The sequence below is a fragment of the Ambystoma mexicanum genome, chromosome 3p (assembly GCF_040938575.1).
Source record: "Ambystoma mexicanum isolate Mex_15411 chromosome 3p, UKY_AmexF1_1, whole genome shotgun sequence".
In the NCBI taxonomy this organism is placed as follows: Eukaryota; Metazoa; Chordata; class Amphibia; order Caudata; family Ambystomatidae; genus Ambystoma; species Ambystoma mexicanum.
Genome location: NC_090925.1, coordinates 290,830,050 through 290,855,707, shown reverse-complemented (window position 1 = coordinate 290,855,707; position 25,658 = coordinate 290,830,050). Strand labels below are relative to the sequence as shown.

The 25,658-nt window shown below is 44.3% G+C and overlaps 1 protein-coding gene across 1 annotated transcript in view; it reads left to right on the top strand.

The window, feature by feature from the left end:
* Positions 1–1,875: 1,875 nt before the first annotated feature.
* The window catches only part of SRMS (src-related kinase lacking C-terminal regulatory tyrosine and N-terminal myristylation sites), a 187,797-nt gene continuing 164,014 nt past the window's right edge, over positions 1,876–25,658 (top strand). Inside the window, exon 1 of the mRNA XM_069650820.1 lies at positions 1,876–2,396. Within this exon, the coding sequence (XP_069506921.1) occupies positions 2,077–2,396 (320 nt within the window). The 5' untranslated portion in view covers positions 1,876–2,076. The remainder of the gene's footprint in view (positions 2,397–25,658) is intronic.

Sequence of the window (25,658 nt, the reverse complement as noted above, 5' to 3'; positions counted from 1 at the left end):
TACTAACGGCTAGAAGCAACATATCGACCTTTACGGTGGCCTAGTGCCTAGTTGATGGAACAGCCTTGCGGTTCACCATGCGTCCAAAGTGCTTCTTTTAACGAAAACCAACACCCTGTGTACCATAAAGGAACAGCGTGTGACTCACGATAAACTTTTCCGGATTTGCGGATCGAGAGAAAAGAAAGAAAATTCCATTCCGATTTAATATGCCAATTGCTGAATATTCTCTAAACATTTAATGTCAAAAAAATGTACTTTACCAAATGTACCGTATTGCTGTTTGATTTTAAAGTACAGTTTCATATTCCGAATTGTGGCGCGCTGTGTTGTGAGTTGATCTGTGTTGGTTTCCGGGTTCTGTGTGAAGTCGCATAGAAGACGACTGGGCGCGTTTGCCTACGCAGCACATGAACGTCACGGAGAGAGGCGGGGAATATGAATGTTTTGATAATGTCAGGCTCAGGGGCGGGGGATATGATTTAGTGCCGCAAAAGCAGGTCAGCCAGGGCGATGGGGCAAGTGATAGGATTATCACAAAATGGCAGCGCCCTGGTGCCTGTTTTCGTGTGCGTTTAATGGACGAAAACTCGGGTAAGGTCCATAGGAAATTTTTCTAAAAACGAGCGACTTAGGCTTAAAAACACATGGCCGACCCGTAGGGACAATAAAAAATGTTGACCGAACCATTCCTTTAATGGATATCACTTGCAAAGTGGTGTGTACCTGGGCATTTCAAGGTAAGTCTGGAATGCGATGCAAATACTTGGTGAAAGGGTGAGTACTATGCATTTGATGATGCTAATGTTCTTCTTGTTTATTGAATGCATAAGTCGATTTACGCCAAAGGTGCTGATACTGATCCCTGGAAATGGCATAAGTATCTGGGCACTTGATGAAAATCACAGGCAAAAGAGTGACAACCTGTGTGACGATTTCAGGTAAGCCCTCGGTTTGGGCCAAGTAACTGGTAATCTGACTTTACACCTGACAGTGAGGTAAGTACCCGGGCACTTGATGACAAGTCATTGCAATGCGTGCATCGGGGCATTTTAGGCATCGGCAGCTGGTGAATTTTTTGATTGGAGGGGCGGAAATATTTACCCCACATTTACGGAAGTGACCAATCATAGTGAGGGAGCCCGAATCAACCGTGGGAGGTTTGGCAAGCATTCTCCCCTCGAAAAAAATTGTAAAATAGTGGGTTAAAATCAAGAATTTTCAGTACATTTTCTGAAGAATTGGGTAAACACCAACAGGATGCATTGGGTTTTGAAGAAACCCAATATATGCAAGTCACCAAAATTGCACAGGAGCATTTTCGTGATGCCTGCAGTACCCCAGCTTACATCCCCAATGGGCCATGGAAGGCTGGGGAAGCAAAACGCCCCCGGCCTTGCATGTCTCATTGGGCATGCGTGCTGAGGTACTGTCCGTTTGATGGCAGTCTCTTGTGATGGGTGAGTACCTATGCATTTGATGGCATTCCTTTACAGTAAGGCGAGTGCTAGCGCAGATAATGGCAGCCTCTCATGGGAAGCGAGTAGAGCATTTATTTTATTTATTTATTTATTTATGTTAGGCCCCCTATGCAGCAAGTATATGTAATGAAATGTCCAATACATATGGATGTAGCTAAATTCGTAAGCGCCCCTGCGGGTGTAAACTCTGATCCTGGCTCCAACGCCACTATGTGTGATACTGGAATTATCCTATCTCACTGAGCAGTTGACTTACTGCATTTGTAAACGTTGCGAGCAAGCTAAAAACCGGTATTGCACAACCGGTATTACACAAATAAACGGGCCTTTTACTTGTACAGGTGCACTGTGTGCCGTGTGCACGCCTATCACCTGAACTGCCAGCTAGTAGTTTCGCTTCACAAACCAGGAAGTAACCGAAGAAATTACAAGAAAGCAGCACCGAGGCAGGCTCTATACACACCCCTCACTATCCACGGGGTATGTGCTTTCAGAAATCCTGGACGGCGAGGGAATCGCCGGCCGTCCCCTGCCAGCCATGGCGGCGTGGCAGCGCCTCTAGACCACCACCCTGCCCCCCTGGGCGCTAGAAGCCATGGAGCTGTTCCTGAGGGAGCACGTGTCCTGCCTGAACTGCCTCTGGGACCAGATTTGGCTGGAGACGGACCGGCCGCCCCCTGAAAGGCGCACGTCGGGCGGGCACGTCGGCCCGTTCAACGCCCAGGTCTGCACAGTCCTCTACGACTTCCAGGCCAGGAACCAGGACGAGCTGACGGTGAACGCCGACGACCCGGTGCGTCTCATCTCAAAACAGGGCGACTACGTGCTGGTCAGTAGGGTCACCGGGCCGCCCGGGACGGGCCTCGTGCCCACCACCTACGTGTCCTTCAACCCCCGGGAGGCCTTCAACGAACAGTAAGTGTGTCCGGCGACCCTGGGCTTCTGGCCTCACTCTGCAATGATCCTTCCCGCTTGCCTCTCAATCGCAAATCGCCATCTCTGCCAATCACGACGCTGCTTGCGTCCCACGGCGGTATCTATCCCTCGCCTCGAACTCAGAGCCAGAGGCGCCTATCTCTGCCGCTAGCGCGCAGGCATCCCACCACCACCACACCCTCATTGACCCTTGTAATGCCCAAGGAGCTGGACGCTTCCTTTTTATGGTACTTCTCTTTCGGGACACTACCCAGGACCATTTTCAAATGCCTTTGCTCACAACATATGCCAGTGCTGAGTGTATCAAAGATGTTCATGCTGGCTGGGCCCACACATGTCCATGCAGCGCTTATCAAAATATGCCACTATTGCCACACAACGACTCCCAGCCAGTTGTGTGTCTAGGCAGTGGCCTCAGTTGGCAGGTGCTACCCAGGGGTCAAGTCCTAAAAATGTAAGTGGGGGGACTCATCAACAAATGAAATGGGATGTGACGTCACCAGAAATTAGCATATGAAGGTGACATTTGCACATTTCATTAAATTGGCTTGGCGTAACCACCCAAATCGCACAGGACAAATGGCATTTGGTTTTCATAAAAACAACACACACATAAAGCCAAGACAGGATATTTTCTTCTAATAGTGTTTTTGAAAACGTTAAAAGGTGTGCATGTTTTAAACTCCAAGAACCAGTACAAATGTTGTCCCTGAGACATGCAGTACCGAATTGAGACAATTTATCTTTAGTTGTTTGTTATTCTTCATCAGGTTATATAGTGCAGTGGTGAAGTGTCCATCCTACAAACCTGACGACTGTGGTTCGATCCGCGTGGTCAGCTTTAATGCACACATTAAAAGAGGACATTCAATATTTCTCATTTTAGCTGGGGGGGGACTGAGTCCAGCCTCTGAAAAAAGTGGGTGGACTCCGCCCCCTCCTAGTCACCCCCGTCCCCGCGTGTCCCCTGGTGCTACGCCTGGAATCTGACTGGCCACCCCATTATCCTAAATTATGGGTTCCATGTGTTAAAATCGTGGCAAAAGCCCTTTACACAAATAATCGCGGCAAAAAGGCTGTGGTTTTGCCGCTGCAATCCATGCAAAAGATGCAAGGGACACCCCCACAACCCACAGATCCATTATACCATTTAAAGGGAGTGGGGGACACACCCGCAACCCCCGCTCCCCTTTAATGGTATTATGGGGTACACCTTCACCGGGTCAAACCACGGCATTTTTGCTTCCTTTTTTTGTAAAGGCGACTTTTTTGCCGCGATTTTACTCCTGCACGCCAAATTCTGATCATTATGTGTGCATTCATACTTCATGCCACCCCTGCATAAGTCAGTGCCCCACTTGGGCCACCGCAGTCAAAAGAGCCTGGACACGCCGCTGCTCCCAGCCTCGGGGTGTGTGCGGGATGCGAGACACTGCCCATAAAATCATGACATTCCCTTAACATTAGGATCGGTGGGCCACCCTAACTAACAATATTTGCCCCGCCACTCAAAACAAAACAGCACAAATATCTGTAGAGCTCTTAAAAGCACCCTGCAAATCATGGGTTCTGCGGGTGACCTCGCTTTGTTGCACATCATGAGCCATGTATGCACGACTCATCTCAGTGGGAAGACTGCACGCCACATCTGCTGATGCATGAACGCACACAGCTGCAAAGATGGACACAAAAGTGAGGAGACTTGTCGCCGGAGTGTAGCTGAACAATGTCACACATGTTCCTTACTATGGTGGTCACTCTTTTATACACACAACATTTGGACACATGGGTGGACGGAGGCACAGGTGATTTTATCCAGGATTCACCCAATATTGGTATTGCCAGGAAGTGAGGATTTTAATCCAACACCTGCGCCATCAAGAGTTTGATGCAAATGTAAATAGAGCAATCAAACGGAACACTTAGCCTCACACCCAAATATGCGTATTGTGCATTGGGAAGACAGTAAATTTAGCATTTATATAGAACTACGAACGTGTCATTATTACCCACAGTGAGTGGTGCTTATTTATCGAGGTCAGAAGGATGAACGCCTGAGCTTGGCCCTAGCAGGAATCGAACCTGCGTTAGCAGGGTCTGTACAGATGTCAAAGCGAGCACTCTACTCGCTGTGCTATCGGATCGGCTGGTCAGTGAAAACAGGGTGAACTTTCCTTGTTTAACCTTTTGGACAGAATGCAACATAGTTTTCAGCTATTATTCCTCTCTTTGCTTAGCCTGGCAGGAGGCGCAAGTGGGTGTAACCCACGTGTCCTGGATGGTGGTAAAGGGGGGGGGGGCTAAAGCAATGCGTAACAAGTGGCAGCCCACAGGTCTAGGCAAGCACCCAACGCCCCCAGAGCAGTGTGTTCCCACCACTTCACTCACAAACTGGCTAGCCGGTGAGGACCCCCTGGTCACAGCCCTTTGACAAGGGGTCGGGGGTGAAATAAATAGGACCCTTTACACTGTGAGGGCCTGGGCCCTACACCCATTGCACGATGCAGTGCATCATTTATTTCACTTATATGCAGGGTCAGAACCATGGCTTATAAGCAGCAGTGCCATGAGCAAAGGGACAATTCACAGCCTGTGGTGTGCACCACACAAATGATCACTGTTATTATTATCTATGGAGAAAATACTGTAGACTTAATACTATTTTATTTATTTATTTATTCTTGTGTTTTAGTTAACTATAACCTTTCACAATACGGGGTTCCCTACAGAATCTACGAACACGATGTCCCTTAGTTACACCCACTCTGGTTCCCACAATAGCTTGTGTCTCGATTAAATGCAATTCGAAAAACGCGGTTAGGATCCAGTCGCGTGCCTGTTGCGTCAAAATGCCAAATACTGCGGCAAACGACCATACTTTGCATATTCGAGCAAAGTCAAACAAGCTTTTCTTAGACTACATACAAACAGTTCTGGTATCTATTACTCTCAAACATTCTTTTCTGAATTTCTCTCATGTAACTTCCACTCTCAAGGTTTGCCATCGTTTGATATTCTTAATACTTAAAGCTGCCACCTTAAGCCAAAAATGTGGTATCCAGTGATTTTAACAAAAAATAAATAAATATCGAATTAAATAATAACGAAAAAATATAAAGAAATATATATATGCAGTAAAGGGTTAAAAGATGGGGGTTCGGGCTGTGGTTGGAAGCATGGGTAAACAGAGTTTGTGGGGGCGGGACCACCCAATTAAAAAATAATAGAGACAGTTTTTCGTGAACATTTTATTTGTTTATTCCTTCAAATAACATGTAACCTAAAAATGTATTCAAATAATCACGTGAACATACATTTACGCAATCCGCTCAAATCCCAAATATCGTATTATTAGTATTCTTTGATAATGCAATGAATAATCCCCCTCACTAATGTGAAATGGCGTTTTGATTCTATTACAGAGGCGAGCGTTACGCAAAACTATCATTACTACTTGGTACGACAGAAGCAAAGAAACAAACTTTATCATTAAAAAAAGTTTCTTTAAAAAAAATAAAGTTTTGTTTGTTAACATAACTTGAGGGGATCACCCCAAACCAAGATGAAGGACAGATCATGCCCTGGCAACACCCAATAGGCGGGGACCCCCCCCTCATATAAGTTCTTTCCTCTAAGATGACATCCTCTTTTGTAGCTGCCCGATAATAGACGCCATCCTGAGGAACCAAACACCTTTAGCAGAATGTTTCATCCAGGAAATAATGCCAAATAATCCCTTATCAGGTTCGCCAGAGCCTTGGAGCGAGTACCTCCCAAATGGTTGATGTAACGGACTGCCAAAATATTGACCAGCCGAAGGAGGACACAGCAATTCCCCTGATCTTTGAGGAGACTCTTGACGCACTTAAAGTTCCAAACAGTTGATATGTAGACATTTCTCCTGATCTGACCACTTTCCCCCAGTGGACACCTGTCCTATCCTGGCCCCCAGTCTCACCTGCTGGCATCTGATTCCAAAATGACATCTGGAGACGCACCAGAAATCTCTCTGCCATTCCAGGCGTCCATGTGTTTGAGCCACCAAAGGAGCTCTCCGGCTTTCAGACGTTGCAAAGCTCTGTAATGAAGAGGGACTGGAAACATGGCCTGAATGGAGGATGAAAGCATACCCACTACATTGGTCAAGTGCCTGAGGGGGACTGTCCCCTTCTTTAGAAGAAGGTGGATCTCTTTGCAGATCCTGGCTAGCTTGCTGTCTGGAAGCAGGAGGATGCACTGCTTGGAACCTATACTGAAGCCCAGAAATTGGATACATTGCCTAGGCTGGAAAATTGACTTCTTTGCATTTATGACAAAACCCAGAGCATGCAAGAGGGAAACTGTTATCGCCAGATGCTTCTGAAGAGTCCGCAAACCCTGTGCCAAAGACGATCACTCTGATCCCTTTGCCCCTGAGATGAGCCATAACTGGCCGCATTAACTTGGTGAAACACCAAAGGGCTGAGTAGTGGCCGAACGGGAGAGATGCAAACTGCCAAATGTGAGGCATCCACTAGAAATGGAGAAACTCCTGGTGTGGAGGGTAAACTTGGACTACTAAATAAGCATCCTTGAAATCTATCTTGACCATCCAATTCGCAGGGAGAAGCGTATTCCTGAGGAGATGAATGCCCTCTATTTTGAAATGTTGGTAAACCATAAAGGAGTTGAGGATTCTTAAGTTTATGACAGGCTGGAACCCCTTCTCTGGTTTCAGAACCAAGATAAATGTGCTCCAGAATTGGAAGACAGCGAAGGTTGCCGGGACCACCGCGCCCTTGTGAATGAGGTCTTGGACCTCCGCATTTACTGCTTTCTGCTTGGCCCTGTAGAAGGAGAGGGGAACCGGGCATGCTAACTGGCATGGAAGAGAGTAGAACTCTATCTGAAAACCTCTCACTGTCTGGAGCACTCAGGGGTCTGACGGGAGAACTTCCCATTGCTGAACAAACCTGGCCAGCCTTCCCCCCGAAATCTTTGCGGGAAAAAACATTTAAAATATGAGGCATTATCTGAAGCTGTCCTTGCTCTACCGCCGCCCTTGCCAGCACGTCCTCTCCACCGGTACCCCCTCTGGGGATTGAATGCAGCGTGGGCACCTCGAGCAGAGGATGAATGATGTGCACCCCTGGCTACATATTGTCTGGGACGCAATGAGCCCTGGGAAGGGCGGCCAGAGGAGCGGGCCCTACCTCTTCCGGCCCTGTCAAACATTTCAGGGACAAAATCCTTCTGGATATTGGCTTTTCCTTTGTCTAAAGCTGTGAAGGTGTAGACATAGGCTTACACATCCATCATGAACCTCTCTCCAAAGAGATTTCCCAGGGCCTTTGGACCTGCCTCTCCCTCCACCATATCTTCCAATTTTGAGTCAATTCTTCTGAGAAGTGCCTTGCAGCGTTCCCTTTAAATGGCGGCATTAGCATTACCCAACAGGCAAATAGCTATTTGCACACACCCTCGGAGGGCGTGCACATTCAAAGGAGTGTCAGAGAGTACAGCATCCTCTACCATTTCGAATATCTGTGTAAGGGAACCTAGAATATCTAATAATTTGTCTTGGTAGCCCCTTAAGGCTTTATCTACCCCCTTTTTGGGGTCTTTCCCCCTCTGTGATAGAAAAGAGACCCTGGGTTGGTTTATATCCCGGGTAAGGTAAGGACCGTTCTGGGAAACTCTGAGCAAAGTTTATTTCTATCCTCTTTTGGCTGACCCAGTGTTTCAAGAAAGACTGCCCCAGATGGATGCCATTCAGCTGACCTGCGATGTTAAATGAGAGAAGGGTTGAAGAAAGGCACCCTACTATCGTCTAGCAACTGGGCATGAACACTCTGGTAGAGGTCTAAAGGGGTCCCCTTCTTTTTGCGCCACTTAGGCAGGGAATCTGAATCCTCAGAGCTATCCTGAGAAGACCTGTACATGGACGGGTCCCAGATAGTTGGACCCCCCCACCCCCGACTTGTCCAAGAAGGAAGGGAATGAGAGGGGTATTTATCGTCCAGTTTCCTCTTTAACACTATGGGAGTCTTCCTGGACTGGGGAGTGTGGGCCGGGGCCATCTTGGCTTACTAAATGCTTGGATTTTGCCCTGCACTTACATGGTATCTGCGAGGGCAACGAGGGTTCAGGGTCAGACCGAGGATGAAATTCCACTGTTTTTCTTGGAAGTCTATCAATTGTGAAGGCCAGTGTAGAAATGAGCTCTTGCAGAGCAGAGTCCATAGTATCCTGGATTACTCTTGTCACCAACACTGGGGCAGAAAGGGACACCTCACCCGATCCCTTGGCACGGACATCCTCAGCTCCTAACCTTTTCACTTTTCTTAGAGGCTCTAACTTGGGTCCTAGCATCTGCTGACGAAGGAACCTCGCCCCCATCTTCTCTAAAGCACCAGGCCCAAAATAGGAATGTGAGGACACAGGACCCACTTTGGAAGGGAGAAAAAACGAATCCAAGTGATTTTCCCGTGGCTGAATTTACCGCGGGTAAATCGTTAGCATGAGTAAGGTGCGAACTACCAAAAGTTTGCACCTTTCTCATGCGAACACACATACATTCTCACACACACACAACACACCCATAACACACCCACACCCTCAGCACTCATCCACCCTCACCCTCAACATAAACAAACCCCACTTACCTTCATCTTCATGCTGGTTCCTGCAGCGCCAGTTCCCTTTCACTTCTGTGAGCGGAACTGGTGCCGCAGGGTCCTTTTCTTTATTTTTTTTTAACGGAAGGTGGTGGGGGTGTCCCCCGCAACTCCCGCTCACTATACGATAAAGTATAGTGAGCGGGGCGAAGCGGGGGACACCCCCGCAGCCCCTATTTCTTTTCTTTTTTTTAACCGAAGGCTGTGGGGGTGTCCTAAACCAAAAAATCAACAACTTGTGTGACAGAAGGAAAACCAGCAGCTATGGTGTTAGTGTTTTAGAACAGTGTTACAACTGTGTAGTAAATAAGGCACAAAGAAACAAATAAGCCAAGCAGGCTATGCAGCAATATCTGTGTCTGCGTCACAGCGCTGACACATGAGAGGTCTTGAATTGCCTTCAAGGCAACAGCACGCGAGGAACACACCTCACTTTTATGTACAGGCTAAGACCCTGAAAGCGAAGCAGGCGGTGCATGGGCGGGTTTCCCTCCTTTACGGCAAAACAACCTTCCGGCCCGGTGGATATTTTTAATAATAAAGACGCAGGCCTGCGTGGCCGCGCACACCGGAACACAGAGAATGACCTTAACAGGCCGTATTAATGCGCTCGCTGAGCAGGCGCGGCAGGCTCTTGTACACAAAAGCGTGTCCCGAGATGAATTTAGCACCCGGCTGCAGAAACCCACGCTGCCTGCGTAAACTATTGTGAGTGGGGGAGAAAAACGGAATGAAATTTCCCCAGGTCCGCCGAGCCCAAAGAGCAGCTGCAAACACGCAGGGCGCAAGGAGCGCCGTTGTGAAAGCAGGGCAATACACACACATGAAAGCCTGTCAGCAAAGCAACAATGAAGGCTCCGTATGGAAAGGAAATTGAAACAACAGCTCCCTGCTTTCCTCTCTCTCTCTCTGGCCACCCACTCTGGGCCCTCTTCCTGCTCCTACATGTGAGGCTAAGAACCTTAGTGTCATCTTCCACTCCTCTCTCTTCGTCTCTCCTCACATCTCTGATGTCTCTAAGAAGTCACGCTACCAGCTGCACCTCAGAGGTATTCTTCCTTTCCTCTCCTTCCCCCAGAAGCTCACTGTCTCCATAGCTCTGGTCCTCTCTAGGCTGGACTACTGCAACAGCCTCTTTCTAAATCTGCCTGCATCTACTCTCCGACCTCTACAACTTATCCAGAACAGAACTGCGAGACTTGGCCTCAAGCCCAGGGATCATATCTCTCCAGCTTTGAAATCTCACTGGCTCCCTGTGGCAGCAAGGATCAAGTTCAAGACCATTTGCATCGTCCACATGGCATTCTGAAGCCCAGGACCACACTAACTCCAGCTCTCTCTTCCTAAACATCTCCCTTCTCGAGTTCTCTGCTCATCCACCTCCAACTCTCTGAGGGTCAGATGCTTTTCCAAGCAGAGAGTTGGGGGCAGATCTCTCTCATCGGCTGGGGCATTCCTCTGGAACAGCCACCCTGCCTCTCTAAAACTTGAGCAGAACCACCTCCGGTTCCAGAAGCAACTCAAGACCTTCCTTTTCGCTTCTACTTTCTCTCTTCCTCTCCCCTGCTGATGTCCCAACGGCTCCATGCACTCGTCACTTGGCTACCCTTTGAACTTGGGCCCTGGCTTCTGCGTGTCCAGCTGCCCTTGCACTGCCTCCAGGCTGCCCCAGCACTTATGGTCTGTATCTGCAACCCTAGAGTCCCTTCTCTCTGCACTTATGGGCCATTCGCTGCCTGCACTTATTGAGTTATCTGCACTTCTCCCCTCCACCACCCCTCTGCACTTCTCCCCTTCCACTTCCCTGCACTTGCACGATCTGAATGACACATGGTCTAGTAAGATCGTTGTATTGTTCTTCCTCTGTTTCCCCTCCTTGTCTTGTCGCGCCTAGAAACACGTGTGTACAGGGGCGTTATAAATGCCATATCAAACACAGTTACTGTGCAGCAGTAAAAGAAACAAGCAACACAGTTTCACGACTAACGAGGAAATGACTTAACTAGTGGTGTCAGCTGCAAAGTAAAAGGATGTCATCTTAGAGGAAAGGACATATAGGAGTGGGGTCCCTGCTTTTGGGTGTTGCCAGGGCATGAGCTGTCCTCCATTTTGGTTTGGGGTGATCCCCTCAAGTTATGTTAACAAACAAAATGTTATTATTTAAAACAAAGCTTGTTTTATGTTTACATTTGTTTCTTGTTTCTGTGCTGCTCTGGTGTCAAGGAGTATGGATAGTTTTGCATAATATGAAGCCTCCTGTCTTGAAATTGAATCTTTTTGCCTAAGGTTACTTCTGTAATTGTAGCCAGAGCTTTTAATGAAACCAACTCAAGTTCCAGACTCTATGGGTTGTTTGCAGCCCCAACCAAGAACGCCATATCTGTGCCTCCAATGTGTCTAACCAGCCATAGGTCCAACGGCCATCACATCCAACATGTACAAAATAGCAGGGGTTAACTTCCATTTATACAGCAGCAACAATGGTCCCACCATATAACCACAAAATATTGAAACAAAGCCCTTAATAGCTGACATTAGAGATTTTGGTTTCATTTGGACCCTATCAATTACTTGTTTTTCCACTCTGCAGTGTGTTTTCCAATATCCCAAGTAAACAAATTAATGTACTACTTCCAGCAAATGTTTATTTAGGTATAAGACAAATTGATTATGGCCCGTTTTCCACGTAAAATATCATTTTAATTTTACTGATGTTTATCTCCAGGTGGTTCATTGCAGCGTAATCCCAGATTTTATTGAGAGAACTGTGTATCCCAATGGGGTTATGGGTACATGTACTCAGTGGATAGTTCTTTGTCTCTAGTATGATTCCAGTGATGACTTCTACATATAGTAGGTGGTGATAAAAGACATCCCTCTTTTAAGCACCGATAAGTAGGGATGTCCTTAGAATAGAGACCATCTAATGGAAACAGAAATATTTGTATATAACTAAACTAACAAGTTCAATATTTCCTCATTTGTATCGCAATGTTTCAGTTTCCACCACAATCCTTCTCTATCAGCCTTGTCAAAAGTAGCCGCTAGATCTTAAAAATCTGTATAGACCGGATTATTTGAGGGCATTAATTCTTACTGTTTTAAAACATTCCATGCAAATCCATTCATAACCTTCCTGTTACTTTCCTAAAAACCTGTTAAAAATTGTATACACTGGATATTTGTATGGCAAATCCATTCATAAACGTTTCTGTTGCTTTCCTAAAACCTGTTTAAAATTTCAACAATATACCCCTCTCCTCAATCCACCTATTTAGCTCATTCAACAACTGAGTGCAGACAACATTCTTTAAGACATCCAATAATTCTATTAGTCTATAACTGTGTGGGTCTCTAACTTCCCCTTCTTATAAATAGGTATTATAAGTGCTTGTCTCAATGAGGGCGGTATAATGCCTCCAGATAAATGGCATTGTATTAAAAACGTGTAAGTACAACACCTTTTATCTTTCTATGTGTCCCATTTATGCACCAGTTAAGAGAAGATGGCACTGCAAAGGGCAGTAGACTTGATAGAAACCAGAACACATCTTTTGATTCTTATCTGCATGTATGAAATTACAGGCCATGAAGGAGTGGTTCAGACATTTTTCTCTGAGCTGTGTGCACAGAGCCTGACAGCAACAGCACACAGGGAGATGCGGAAATGTTTCTTTCTGTTCCACTGCTGCTGTGTTTTATGTCTACAGATGCTCATGGAGAGGAGCAATTTGCATGCATATTTATGTGTAGGAGAATGTTTTCCACGAATGTAATAACTTGTTTGATGCCAGACATCTTCACTACACAACTGTTTTGCTTATGTGTTCTATTCATTTTGAGGTTTCAAGGCAAAAAATAAGCAGTGTTGCATAGCAATTTGCTATGGAATTTGGTAGGTTTGCTAATTAAATTGACACTTGTGTTGCAAAGCTAGCTATATAAGTTACCATGGTCAGTGAAAGCACAGCTCACTCTCCATTCCTCTCTTGCACTCAGGGATCTCTCCTCCCTCTTGTCTCTGTTCACTTCAAACTCAAGGGGGCTAATGGAGAGAGTGCAGTAGTAATTATCTTTCCACTCTTAACTTTCAAACGCCTGTGTGGGAGTCGTAGGCAAGATTTTTGCTTTTCTTTTTCTAATAATTGCAAACCAGACATATTCGGGATAACTATATCCTATCTGGCAAAGACCAGTATGTGTTAACTTTATTTATTTGAAAAAAGACACTCATACAATTCTTCCTAAAAATGTTAGTTGTTACATGGTGCATAATTACAGTATTTCTACTGTAAAACACTGCATTGTCTCCATGTCAGATGCAGTAGGAGCCATGCAGGCTTCCCTCACACAAACAGAAAAGGCAAATCAGGGCAAGAGCAACAGAAGCTTTCGTCATGTAGAACAGGTGGAGTGGACCACTGCAAGGTAACGCAATGGTAGCAGTTAGGGAAGAATGGTAGAAGATAACACAGAGACCAGATAAAGAATGGATCTCCACATTATAATCACCCCTCACATTGAACATGTGCAACATGCACTTCAGGACTGCACACTTCACTCATAAAATAGAAAACATATGCCAGGCACCTGTTTCCTAACATGGAACAGGAACGTCATGCGTCTCAACAGTACAAGATTGCCACCCATAAATAGTCAGTCGCAACAGTAGAGGTTCCACTTGCATAGAGAAGGAACTGCATGGGTTGGAGCAGAGCAAGCACCTCCACACTGAACAGGTAAATGAAGGGCCTCAGAAAAACAAGCTACACTCTCATGGAACAGGAACAGTATAGGCCTCAGCAGTCCAAATTTTCATCCCAAAGAAAGTGCCAAGCAGGGGCCAAGCAACCCAAGTTCTTCTCACATAGAATGGAAATAGCATAACAGTAGTCGGAGCACCACCCACATAGAATATAATAGGAACAGCTCTGCAGTACAAGCTCTTCACAGATAGAACTAATATTGTATTGATAGCAACAAGTTCAAATATGAGGCTAACTACTTCTGGAATCAAAAATGCTCAGTGTAGTAGGAATTTAGAAAAGCTCCACGTATTAGGAATTCAGTGAACCGTAATTCAAAGGAATTCAACCTTAAAACAACAAATGATTTATGTACCCTTTCCCGGGCACACTACTGCTAGTTTACTTTATAAAGCATGTTGCAGAAGGGGATTTTAATATTATAGGAGGATAATTCACTCAATACGCCTTTCGATTTTCTCTACAAATGTCTGCACATTTGATCTCATTCTCTGCATCACAATTAACCTTCTTTATCATCCAATCCTATATATTTCTAATGTTGACTTCGGACCATTTTGAGTCCAAGTTGTTTTTCTTTTTAATCACATCCTGCACTCTAAATTGAATGGGGGTAATGATCACTTGTAGTTGTATCAATAACCTGGAGCCTCTAGATTAATTGCCGCAATGAATTCAAAACAAAAGAAAATAATCCAGGGTATATGCAACCTTCCGATTTGTCCAGGTTGGTTTTCCTGAATTGTTTCCGGAGTCCTCCGTTAACCTGCTTTGTTCAAAGAATAATTTGCCTTAATGACTTCCCTAGGCTCCTCTGTCAGCATCATTTCCAAGTAGCCCTTACAGGCTCCTATGTCTGGACATCCGGCATTTAGATCACCCATTACTAAAACATTGAATAAGTTATATTTACCACAACACTTCATAAGATCTTCCCTGATTGTTGATACAGTGTTGTACGGTTCTCTAAACCTGAGGACAAAAAACATTGATAAAAAGACATTCTTCTTTATAAACTTTATCATGCCACATAAACCATGTCACCTGCAAATAGTTACTACCAGTGTCTAAGATCTCCAATTTCACTGTTACATAATGTCTATTGCCCGTTATTAGATGCCCCACCCCTTTGGATGTTCTCTCTGGTTTTTAATAGCCTCTTTTAAAATACAGGACTAACCATCTACCTAGGGAGGTGTAACAACCCAACATGGCTGCAACACAACTGTATCTTGATGTTTCATTGTATTAAGCTTCTCTGAAATCCCCAATGTAAAAAGATAGGTGGAGAAACTCTGCACATAGCGCTTCGCTTTTATCGGCGCTAGGACTTTGACTATGCGCTCCTTAACAATGTCCAATATTCACTAATCCCTCTCTTCACTCTCGAGCAGCCTTCCATGATAACTCACCTATTGCCCTTTCTATTGAGCTGACATCTTAATATCAATCTACTGCTGTTGTGAAACATTTGGTTTCTATTACTTTCACATTTTTCTGTCATAATCCGTCCTAATTTGTTGACAATATCCTGACTTGAAAACTAGTTATTAACATCATAACCAATTTCCAGCAATAATTCTCTTTCTGACATAATCATCTCCATTATTTAAAATGATTTAAATGTATTTTTTCATAATTCAACCAATTGTGATCAGGAAACTGTACAAGAGCTATATTTTAGGCTCGTAGACTTGGTATCTCATGAAAAAGTAGAACAATCCCACTTTTATGGTGAACCATAAGCCACAGTTTGACCCATCTCCCAGTCTCTCTTGCTCGCCCATTCTTTCATTTAAAGAATTCAGAGTTATATGTGACAGGATCAACCTTCTCAGTTCCACCATCAAATCTTTTCCCTTTTTCTTTGTAACTTTTTATTTTACCAGGCTTCGTCAAGTACATATGAATGTTTTTGTTTATAATAGTTATTCTCATCCGCTGAGTTTGTTTTTCCCCTTCAACACACAACTGGTTTCAAAGTCTTATTTACTGCTTCACTTATTGTTTCCTTGCGTTGCTTCTTATTCAATGTCTTCCTCTTGCCTCCTTGTTCCCTTTTTCTTATTGTTCTATTTAATGTTATACTCCTGTACATCTTCCTGCATCATTTCTTGTTGAACTGATTTATTGATGGTACTATTCATTCACATATCTACCTCTTCTAACTGGACATCCTTACGTTCAATCTCAATATTAAAGCTCTCATGTATACCTTCTACTGCCTATCCAATTATTTGCAGGCTATATTCTTTGGCCTGAAATGTCTTATTCTTCATCTATGACTTTTTGAATAAAAGTGTTTTCTCCGGACAGGCTAACCCTTTATTACAAAGTGCTTTTGTGTGTCCCTTTATTTCAGGTGACATGTTCCCATGGAACTGAACAAGCAAGTGTACGTTCATATATATCGCCTGCAATAACGTAGAAGGGGGGTGAGCTATAGTTCAATGCTGGTTCACTCCGTTCTTCCTCATACTAAATACTGGTGAACCATAAAACTCATCATGCAAAAGAGACAAGTTATTTACATATTACTGTTCAGTCTCCTGTCTGGTACGGTTTTTAAAAACCTGCTGTTCTTGTAGTTTACTTAGTGAACTACAATCCACTTGTATGCCCTCTTTCTCCAAACGCGCACGTATTTGAAAAAAATAAGGAATAGACTAACCACGTAATAACTATCTGGACAAGCCCGGGTCGTTAGCAATGACCCTGTGTTGTTTTAAATTGTCTGCTGGCTGTTATTACACGTATTGTACCTTTTTGGCAAGGCTTACGTTGTGCTGTTTTTATTTCCTGAAAATAATCAATACTTTTTCTTCTTTACATAAAGCTCTCACCCCCTCACTTACTTAATCCGCTCAAGTTGAGAAGTTTCTCTTTCAATTTCTCCAATGTCCTTACTACCCTCTGTTTCCACACTCTGCTGTTCCAATTAAGTTGATTGAATGTTACAGCAACTTTCTGTTAGGCTCGTCTCCCGATTCCACACTCTTAAGCTGTTCTTTGAAATTTCCAGGGTATTATCAAATCACCTTTCTTCATTATGCATTCTTATGTGGATACAAATTTATAAAAGTTCCACCGAACTTATCACAGCTCATTCCTCACCCTCGTGTCCACTCCTCAGGTAATTCCAACTCTCTTGAGCTGGAGGAGTCCATTTTACCTAACTTTCCAAAATGCACTCTGCAGTGCTTAGCTGCGCTTCATGTTGTCACTCGGGTTGTGCTTTCCATTTATTATTATTATTATTATTATTTTTACAACTATGGCATGTGTGGAGCCAACACTGTAGTCTATTAAACCATATATAAGTAAGTCTTTTTTGTAGTGCATATTTTACAGGGTCACTTCCAAGTGGTCCTGATTTTGACAGACAAAGAGAATAACACCCATTTCGGAAGAGTGATGTGCCAAGGATCACATGGATTGGTCATCTAGAGAAGCCTGGCCGTGAGCACAGATGTTCAGTTTGCATTGTTTGAAATGGTTTTAGGTTTCAGTCCACACATTCTCATGTTGCATCTTCAGTTCTGCACCGGCATACAATGCAGTCTGCACAATAACCCGGCAACAGTTCAAACAGAACTCTGTTAATTAGTGCAAACTTCTACATATTCTATGTTGAGGACTCAATCTTATGGCACAACATTTGACTTAGATAGTAGTGACGTTACAGGATGGGAATCTGCAACCTTTGGCTCTTCAGATGTTTCAGACTACAATTCCCATGATATCTGGCTATTGACTGTGCTGGGTAGGGATGATGGGAGTTGTAGTCCAAAACATCTAGAGAGCCAAAGGTTGCAGACCCCTGATTTCCTCCATTTGTAAAGTCCGAAATGCCCCAGCATACCGAAGGAAGAGAAATTAAGTAATAAACTACTAACAATACCTGCATATTGACACCAGTTTTCACAAAAATATATGGAAACACATTTCTGGGTTTTAGCTCATGTCATTTCGTTTTCTTAGAGAATATTTCTAGCTTTGTTTTCCCACTGTAAGGCAATGTGATGGGATACTAAAAGCTAGGATGGGCTGAGCATCTCACACTACAAGGTGTCTCTAACCTTCGGTCTGTATTTAACATAAGTGATAAAGTAACCTGCCCTGAGACATTGCTTAATGCAGCCATCTTATTGTCAGCTATGATGTGACTCCCATCAGAAACTAAACCCAAAGCAAGATATGCGGAAATCAATTGCTACTTTTCAGTGTTACTTTCCTTAAGTGAGGTTCTAGTTCTGTGTTAGTACGACCCATGTTAGGAAAAGGAGCACGGGATCTCATGGCAGTGACACCTTTGGATATGCATGCAAGTAGAGCTCCTGAGAAACTGCATTGTGCTCAGTGCAATACACATGCAATAAATGCATGAATGCTTGATTGGCATCATTGGTCCTGATTCAAGAGCGTTTTCCTACGGGATTGCGCCATTATAAAACGCTTCTGTGAATCGGGCCGAACAAGTATGGCCAACGCTAAGATGAATAATGTCCATCACATGCTTGATGCATGTTATTCATCTATAGAGGGGCGGTGTCTGATTCGGGTGTATTGTGTCCGTACATTTGATTGAGTTCCTAGTCTCTGTCCTCCTGAGAGGTTTAGGATGTTTGGGTGTCTCATGTTGCGACATGCTGCAATGTATGCTACTGCTTTTTCTACTATCCCACCATTGCCCCCAAGAGAATTTGCGTTTTCAGTTCCTTGTTTTATTTTAGAAAATGTGTAATAAACTTCTCCAAGTCACCAAAAAAGGCACTTCTTGTTTCTTCCTGTTTGGTGCAATGAGAGAGAAAGCGGGTTCTGTCTTCAATAAGTTGCATATGGAACTGGTTACAGAGCTGGCCTTGCTCAGGCTTCTGTGTCTGCGGGTTTCACTCTTCACTCTGTAATCGGGTCTCCTATATCTGGCCTCTGTCTGATGTGTTCATCTGCTAGTAAGTACCCTGCAACTTCTCTCCAGGAGTCCTTAGACTACATTTTATTCTGTGTCTTTCTATGGATTTGCCAATGGACATTGTAGTTTTCTTTAGGCTCGGGTTGTATGGGTTTGTTTTCTGGGTTTGTGCAGTTGTGTTGGCTGCTTGCGTTGAAGTGATAGGGTGCAACATTGCTTTGTTTGTGATACCTGGGGGTACCTCCCCAGTTCTGCTCTGCATGTGCTGCTGGATGTGTTTCTGTGGCTCGTGAGCATCAGTTTGCAAAATAATAGGTGCATGTCCTCTCTCGGATTCGTGTCCCCCGACAACGTCTTGTTTGAGAGTTAATCCTCAAACCTTGATTTCTATAGGATCATGGACCTAATAATGTATGTTTTTATTTAAAATGCAGTATTATGGTTTTAGGAAAACTTTATACAGTACACTCAACAACTTTCATACAATTAGTAACTCCAGTGTGTTTGCAAAACAATACTACAGAAATTACCCATTCATAATGCGTTTCCAAAAAACATTCAGTTGTGAAAAAGTAACTCTGATATAAATGTATCACGAAATTTCGCTTGAACGTCAATCAAAACCATACGATCAATCAATAAGTGCTTCACGGTCTCCAGTTTATCTTAGTTACAAAATTGGCAATTTTTGCACAGTTGCTTGTTTGGTGTTCAGGGCCCTTATGCATCCACAGGGCCCTGACTTCCCACACTGAATTCCCCCCCCAGCTTCTATATATCCTCAGCACTTTCCTCAGCTCACCCTCCACCCTGGAGGCTCGCACTTACCTTACATTGCACTTCATTTGTTGCTCACCCATGAGCACCACAGCACCCATCCCATTCCCCCTCCCTTCTGCACTGGCACGTTCTAGACACTCACAAGGCATAGTAGGTTTGTCTTCTCCTCCCACCACTGTATTAATATTTAAATGTATTTCAATCGTTTTTACATTCCCTTGTCCCGTCCCTGTAGCCCTGTGGGCGCTTTGAAACAGTATTTACTTCCTGTATTAGCGCCAAACAAGCAAACAATAAATACACTATCTCACAAGTTGATTGATTGATTTGTTATGTATTATGCGCCTGTACACAAGTGTTTCAAGGCACAACAAGGCAAGGGAGGGGGAACACAGTGAGGACAAGACAAGTAGATCTTACTAGGCCTCATGTCATTGAGATTGTGCAAGTGCGCAAACAAGAAGTGCAGCGGAGAAGATACGGGGAGAAGTGCACCCAGAGCAGCAGAACCCTGAGTTAAGTGCTTGCAGCCTGGGACTACAAGGGGCAATCCCAGCCCGTTAGTGTGAGGTTAGGCAGGAGGCAGTGCAAGTAGAGGACTGGTCAGGGGGGACCTGTTGTCCTGTAAGACTCGGAGGACAACCAGCAACCAGTCAGCAGACAGGGCAGGAGCAAGGGAATGTTAGCAGGGGTAGAGGGAGAGAAAAAGAAGAGGAGAAAAGGTAGGCCATAGGGAGTTTCTGGAACTTAAGGAGGCCTGGCTCAAGGCAGAGAGAGGCAGGGAGGCCATTCCAGAGGGAGGCACCTGCAGAGGATCCAATCTCTGCTTGGAAAAGTGACTCACCCGCAGAGAGTTAGAGGTCGACGAGCGAAGGGCTCCAGGAGGAAAACAATTGTGTATATACATTTAATGTACATTTTGAAAATGTTCTAGTGCGACTGGGATATGGAAATGTGAAAATGCAATCGAATACCGCCATAAATGTTATCCAATGTAAGAGTGTGGATGTGCGCAGTCTAAGCAGTTTAGATTGTATTGCAACCTTCCTTTCTCCTCCTCATAACTCTTTTTCAAGGCTAGATAACATTTTTATATCTAAATCCCTGACCAATGGCTTATTAGATGCAAAAATTGAACCTGTTGTTTGTCGGATCACGCCCTTGTTCACATTAAATTGTCTAATGCTCAAAACACATATAAATATAATAGATGGAGATTTAATTCAGCTCTTTTGAAGTATGAAGAGTTTGTTAAGTTTATACACCAACAGCATGAATTAGCCCAAAATTACAGCCCCATATCCCTAATTAATACTGATTGTAAGATATTTGCCAACATGTTAGCCAAAAGACTCAGCCCCCTTCTTCCAAATTTAATTGAAAATGATCAGGTGGGGAATGTTAAAGGGAGAATGTCCTCAGCGAATATTAGACTATTCAGTAACATTATATGTTTTATTCAAAACTGCCCTAACACTTATGCGGCAATAGCATTAGATGCAGAAAAGGCCTTTGATAGGGTCAAATGGGGCTTTGTGTTTGAAGCTCTGGCCTGGGATCCCGACTAGTTTATATCAATGGTTAAAGTATTATATTGCAATCCCACAACATTAATTTTTATAAATAATCAAATGTCTCCATTATTCCCTCTTCATAGAGGTACTCATCAGGGCTGTCCTTTCTCGCCTCTTCTATTTAAATTGGCAGTAGAACCACTTTTAGAGGCAATTAGACAAGAAGATAATATAATGGGTATTCAGTATAAAGACATTAGCATCAAAACGGTTGCATATGCAGATGATGTACTAGTTTTATTAAAGGTATCAGATAGGTGTCTACAACATCTAAAAGGTATCATTACACAATTCTCCCATGCATCAGGCTACAAACTTAACGCAGACATTTCTGAAGTGTTACCACTTAATATACACTGCACAAGCCATCAATGTTCAAGCCTGGGAATGAAATGGTGCCCCACAGGTATTAAGTATCTAGGCATCCAAATCTCATCCTCGATTAAGAATATCGTCAATCAGAACATATTCAACATCATCACCAGAGTAAAGGAACTAACGAATACTTGGTCACCTCTCTATCTTGGTGGGGAATACTGGAGGCTCTAAAAATGATGATTTCACCTATTATATTGTACTGTCTTTAAATGCTTCCTATCCCCTTTCCTACATCCTTTTTCACATCTTTAGACTCCTGTATCCTCAATTTTCTATGGGGAAAGAAGAAAAGAAGGATCTCATTGTGTAAACTTAAGAAACCCAGATCCGAGGGCAGAGTGGGTTTTCCAGATTATAAAAAATATCATGTTGCCTTTGTTCTAAGACAAACACAGTTATGTTTTTTCCCAGACAATGTGGACTTGCCAAACTGGCTACTCATAGAGAGAGCGATGGTCTCCCCTCATATTCTCCCACTCTACCTATATTTTAATAATAAGAATAGTGGCTGTACTAGCACAAGTGTGAATATTTCCATTAAGTATTCCTGTTCTTACCTAATTTCACCCCATACAAATAGCTCTCAGTTTATATCCCAGTTCACACAACATAGATGGCCATTTGTATGGATCAGGATTTCTAAAGTAATCATCTCAGCTAGCCTGCTACAAACACTTTATTTCTTTCACCATAGGACTTTCATAACCCCACTCATGCTCACAAATGGAATATCTCGCAATGGCAATTGTTGGAATTGTCTAAACTCTCAAGGATTCTTCAAACATGATTTTTGAATGTCTTTATGTTAAAGCTTATTTGGAAAGGATTGGGGAAACTCTTAGAAGTATCTTCCAAATACAACTGACTATCTATGTTATGGCCAGGGTCTGCAACCCATGACTCTCCTGATGTTATGATTACAACTCACATGATCCCTCACCATTGGCCATGCTGGCTAAGGCTAATGGGAGCTGGAGTCGAAAGAAATCAAGGGAGTCAAAGGTTGCAGGTCCCTGTTCCAGGGTTTCCTTGTTAAATATGAAATGGGATTCTTTACTGTTGCTTCAAGCTCTGCTTTGGAATAGCATTACTGTGTTTTGTGTGTTCATTTGTATGAACCATTGGTTACATTATTCTTCCAAGATATTCAATCGTTTTTGTAGTCTCTCTTAGAGGAGGCAATTTTCCTTTGTATCGCCTGATAATAAGCCTGGTTTTGACACTTCCGATGTGATAGGTAGGTCATTTCTTTACAAAATTAAACAAAATGGGGGTCAGGCATTACACTGAGGTGTAAATGGCCACCACCCCGCCCCTAACAGCCGAGCCATTCCCTGCTTGTCTTCTACTCAAGGAAGGAATTGGGCCAGAACACGAGAGAGTGGCGCTCTGGCTGAAATGGTCATGCCGGAGTGCTGTTACTTGGAGACCCAAGACCCAAGACCCACATCCCAAGTTGACTGCCTGTGAGTCTCCTGAACGCTGTGCTTTTGGACTCTCAATGCGATATGCAATGTCTTTACAAACTGCATTTGAGAGTTGTCCTTTGCATACCAGGGCGGCCCAAACTCAAACAATAAAACGCTCGAAAGTTATATGTATTGCTCGTGCCTTGCACAGTTTTTACTGTCATGTGAGTATTCTGACAGATGAAATGAGCACCATGCACAGTGTGCATTGCGTCCTCTGAAGGAATGCATGCTTGAATTACTATCGCAGATTTGTTGGATAAGTTGGTTGGTATTCTTAGGTTCCCGAAATGCATTCTGTTTTTATGCAAAGCAGACAGCATCCGATATTCATATTATTCGACACATAGCCCCCTGACCCCCGCCATTCTCCCCTCATTTCCCCTCACCCCCACCCCCTTCCGTGGACGCAAAGGGGGGCGCCCCCACACACCACTGCCCAGGGTTAAGGCAAGAGAGCGCAGAGGGGACCATGCACAGAGAGCGTAAAGAGAGCCCACAACGGTGAGACTGAATGACAGTGCTAGGGAATATGATAGCGTGAGCATGGATGGATAGAGAAGTGCAGCAGTGTGAATGTTGATGAATGAATGGGTGGTTGGGAACACATGGATTAATAGGTGTGAGGATGGGTGAACGAATACATGTGAGCAGAGAGAACACACCCGGGGAAGAATCAGAGGAAAGGGGGAGCACACAGGAAGGAGTGAGAACATGCACAGAGAGGGTGCGTCCACAGTTGAGACGACTGGCCAGGTGAGTGCTAAGCATAAGCACTAAAGGGAATGAAGCTACAGAGCAGTGATTCTGAAAGCAAAAGTACACACAGAGTAGAGAGAGACGATGCCATGAGAGAGAACACAAGTAGGATTAGGATGAGAGGCACTCAAGGTAGAGAGAGACAGGACACAGGAGGGAGAGAACACTCATCCAGAAAGAGATCGTGCATGAGGGGAGAGAGCGAGCAAATTTAGAGAGGAATGGAAGAGAGAGGATCCAACATCCAGAGAGAGAGACTTGCCCACAGGGGTAGAGTGCGCAGCTGACGAGAGTGAATGCAGAATGTGAATGGAAAAACACAGGCGAGAGAAAGAGGGAGTGGGGGGGGGGGGAGCGAGAGAACACAGGGAAGAGAAAGCACAAAGAGGGATGGAGTGAGTCTGCACAGACGAGACTTGAAAGGAGGTAGAAGCAGAGGAAGCACCATGATGCTGTATGTTTTTCGAAAGACTTCATTAAAAAAAATAATCGGCGTACTTCACATCTCTTGTACAGGATGGAATGAATTCTTCCAAAGAATACAGTGAGTTCTTTCTTTATTTTGTGTACATTGGCTGCACACTGTCTGTTGAGTTTTTAAACAACGAGTCGTGTTGTGCCAAACTCCTGCTCCCACTGTACATGGCCTGAGACAGCAGCAGGCACTTGCAGGTGGTTCATTGCACTGAAATGGCCGCCCTTGGGCGAGTGAATGTCATTATGTGCCAATGGCCGATTGGGAGGGCCCTGCGCATGCGCCGTCAGCCGCTGAAAGAAATCCGCAATGAAATGGAAGGAAGGGGTGAAACCATCTCCAGGAGCCCTCCAGGACTCGATGCCCAGCTTGCCATGACTGCTCATGGCCACATTAGAACACGACCTTTCGGCTGACACCTAGCGCTCAGAGTTAGTTGTTTGAGGACAACCCACCTACAGTCTGTTGGCTCAGGCTTTTAATGACCATGCTGTAGGCATGTGCACCCCGCTTTTATGCTTGTGGAAATATTATCCATTTAATGAAGTGGGATTCATACTCTGGCTATGCATCCTCTGCCCCATTCACTTGAGCAGAGTGGCAACTGGCACAGTACCCAGGCTGACTAGCATGGCATGGCATGGCATAACACACCATACTGTTAAAGTACATCAGCAGCTTGAGAGCCTGCTGCAACCATTTGTGTGTGATCTGCAGGTCGCAGGTTCGAATCCCGGCACCGCCAACTCAGCCTTTGCTTCTTCTGAGGTCAATAGATGAGTATCAACTGTGGATGGGTGATAATTGTATGCAGAATATTCTTTGTACAGTGCTTTGACCAAAGCGTTATATAACAACGTCCCGGGAGGATAGGTGCTCGCCTTGGAAGCAAGACGACACGAAGCAACACAGGTTCGATCCCCGGGTCTGTGCTTAGAAATTGGGTATTTAAGCGCGTTAAAAACACGAAACAAAGACCAAAAAAAAAAACAATTACGCAACTAAAAAAACAAAACTATTCCTGTAACAGCGCCTCGATGCCCGCGGGCTGTGTGAGCGCTTTAAAAATGCAAAAAAAAAAAAAAACAGAACCACACAATCTATTAATTAATAATCTCCCAGCGCCCTATAAGAATAATTATCAACCCATCAACTCTCCCTCACAAGACACTTGGCCCCTTTGGCCCTTCATTCATTCACTTCCCTACCGGGTTTTCTAGCACCTTCCTTCCAGTGTGCACACTTTACTTAAATGGCTTTTGGCCCACCTACATTTCCTTCCTTACACACTTCAGTCCCAAGACAAATTTGGCTCTCGCCATAAGCATTGCATCCTGATCTTCCGCTTTAGATCTACTAATCCCCATGTCACCCTGTCTAACCCAAAGCTAGAGATGACCTTATCTTTCCCTCTGGTGATATCCTATAAAAAATGTCAAATACTGTGGGTGCTCAAAGATGGCAACGAAATC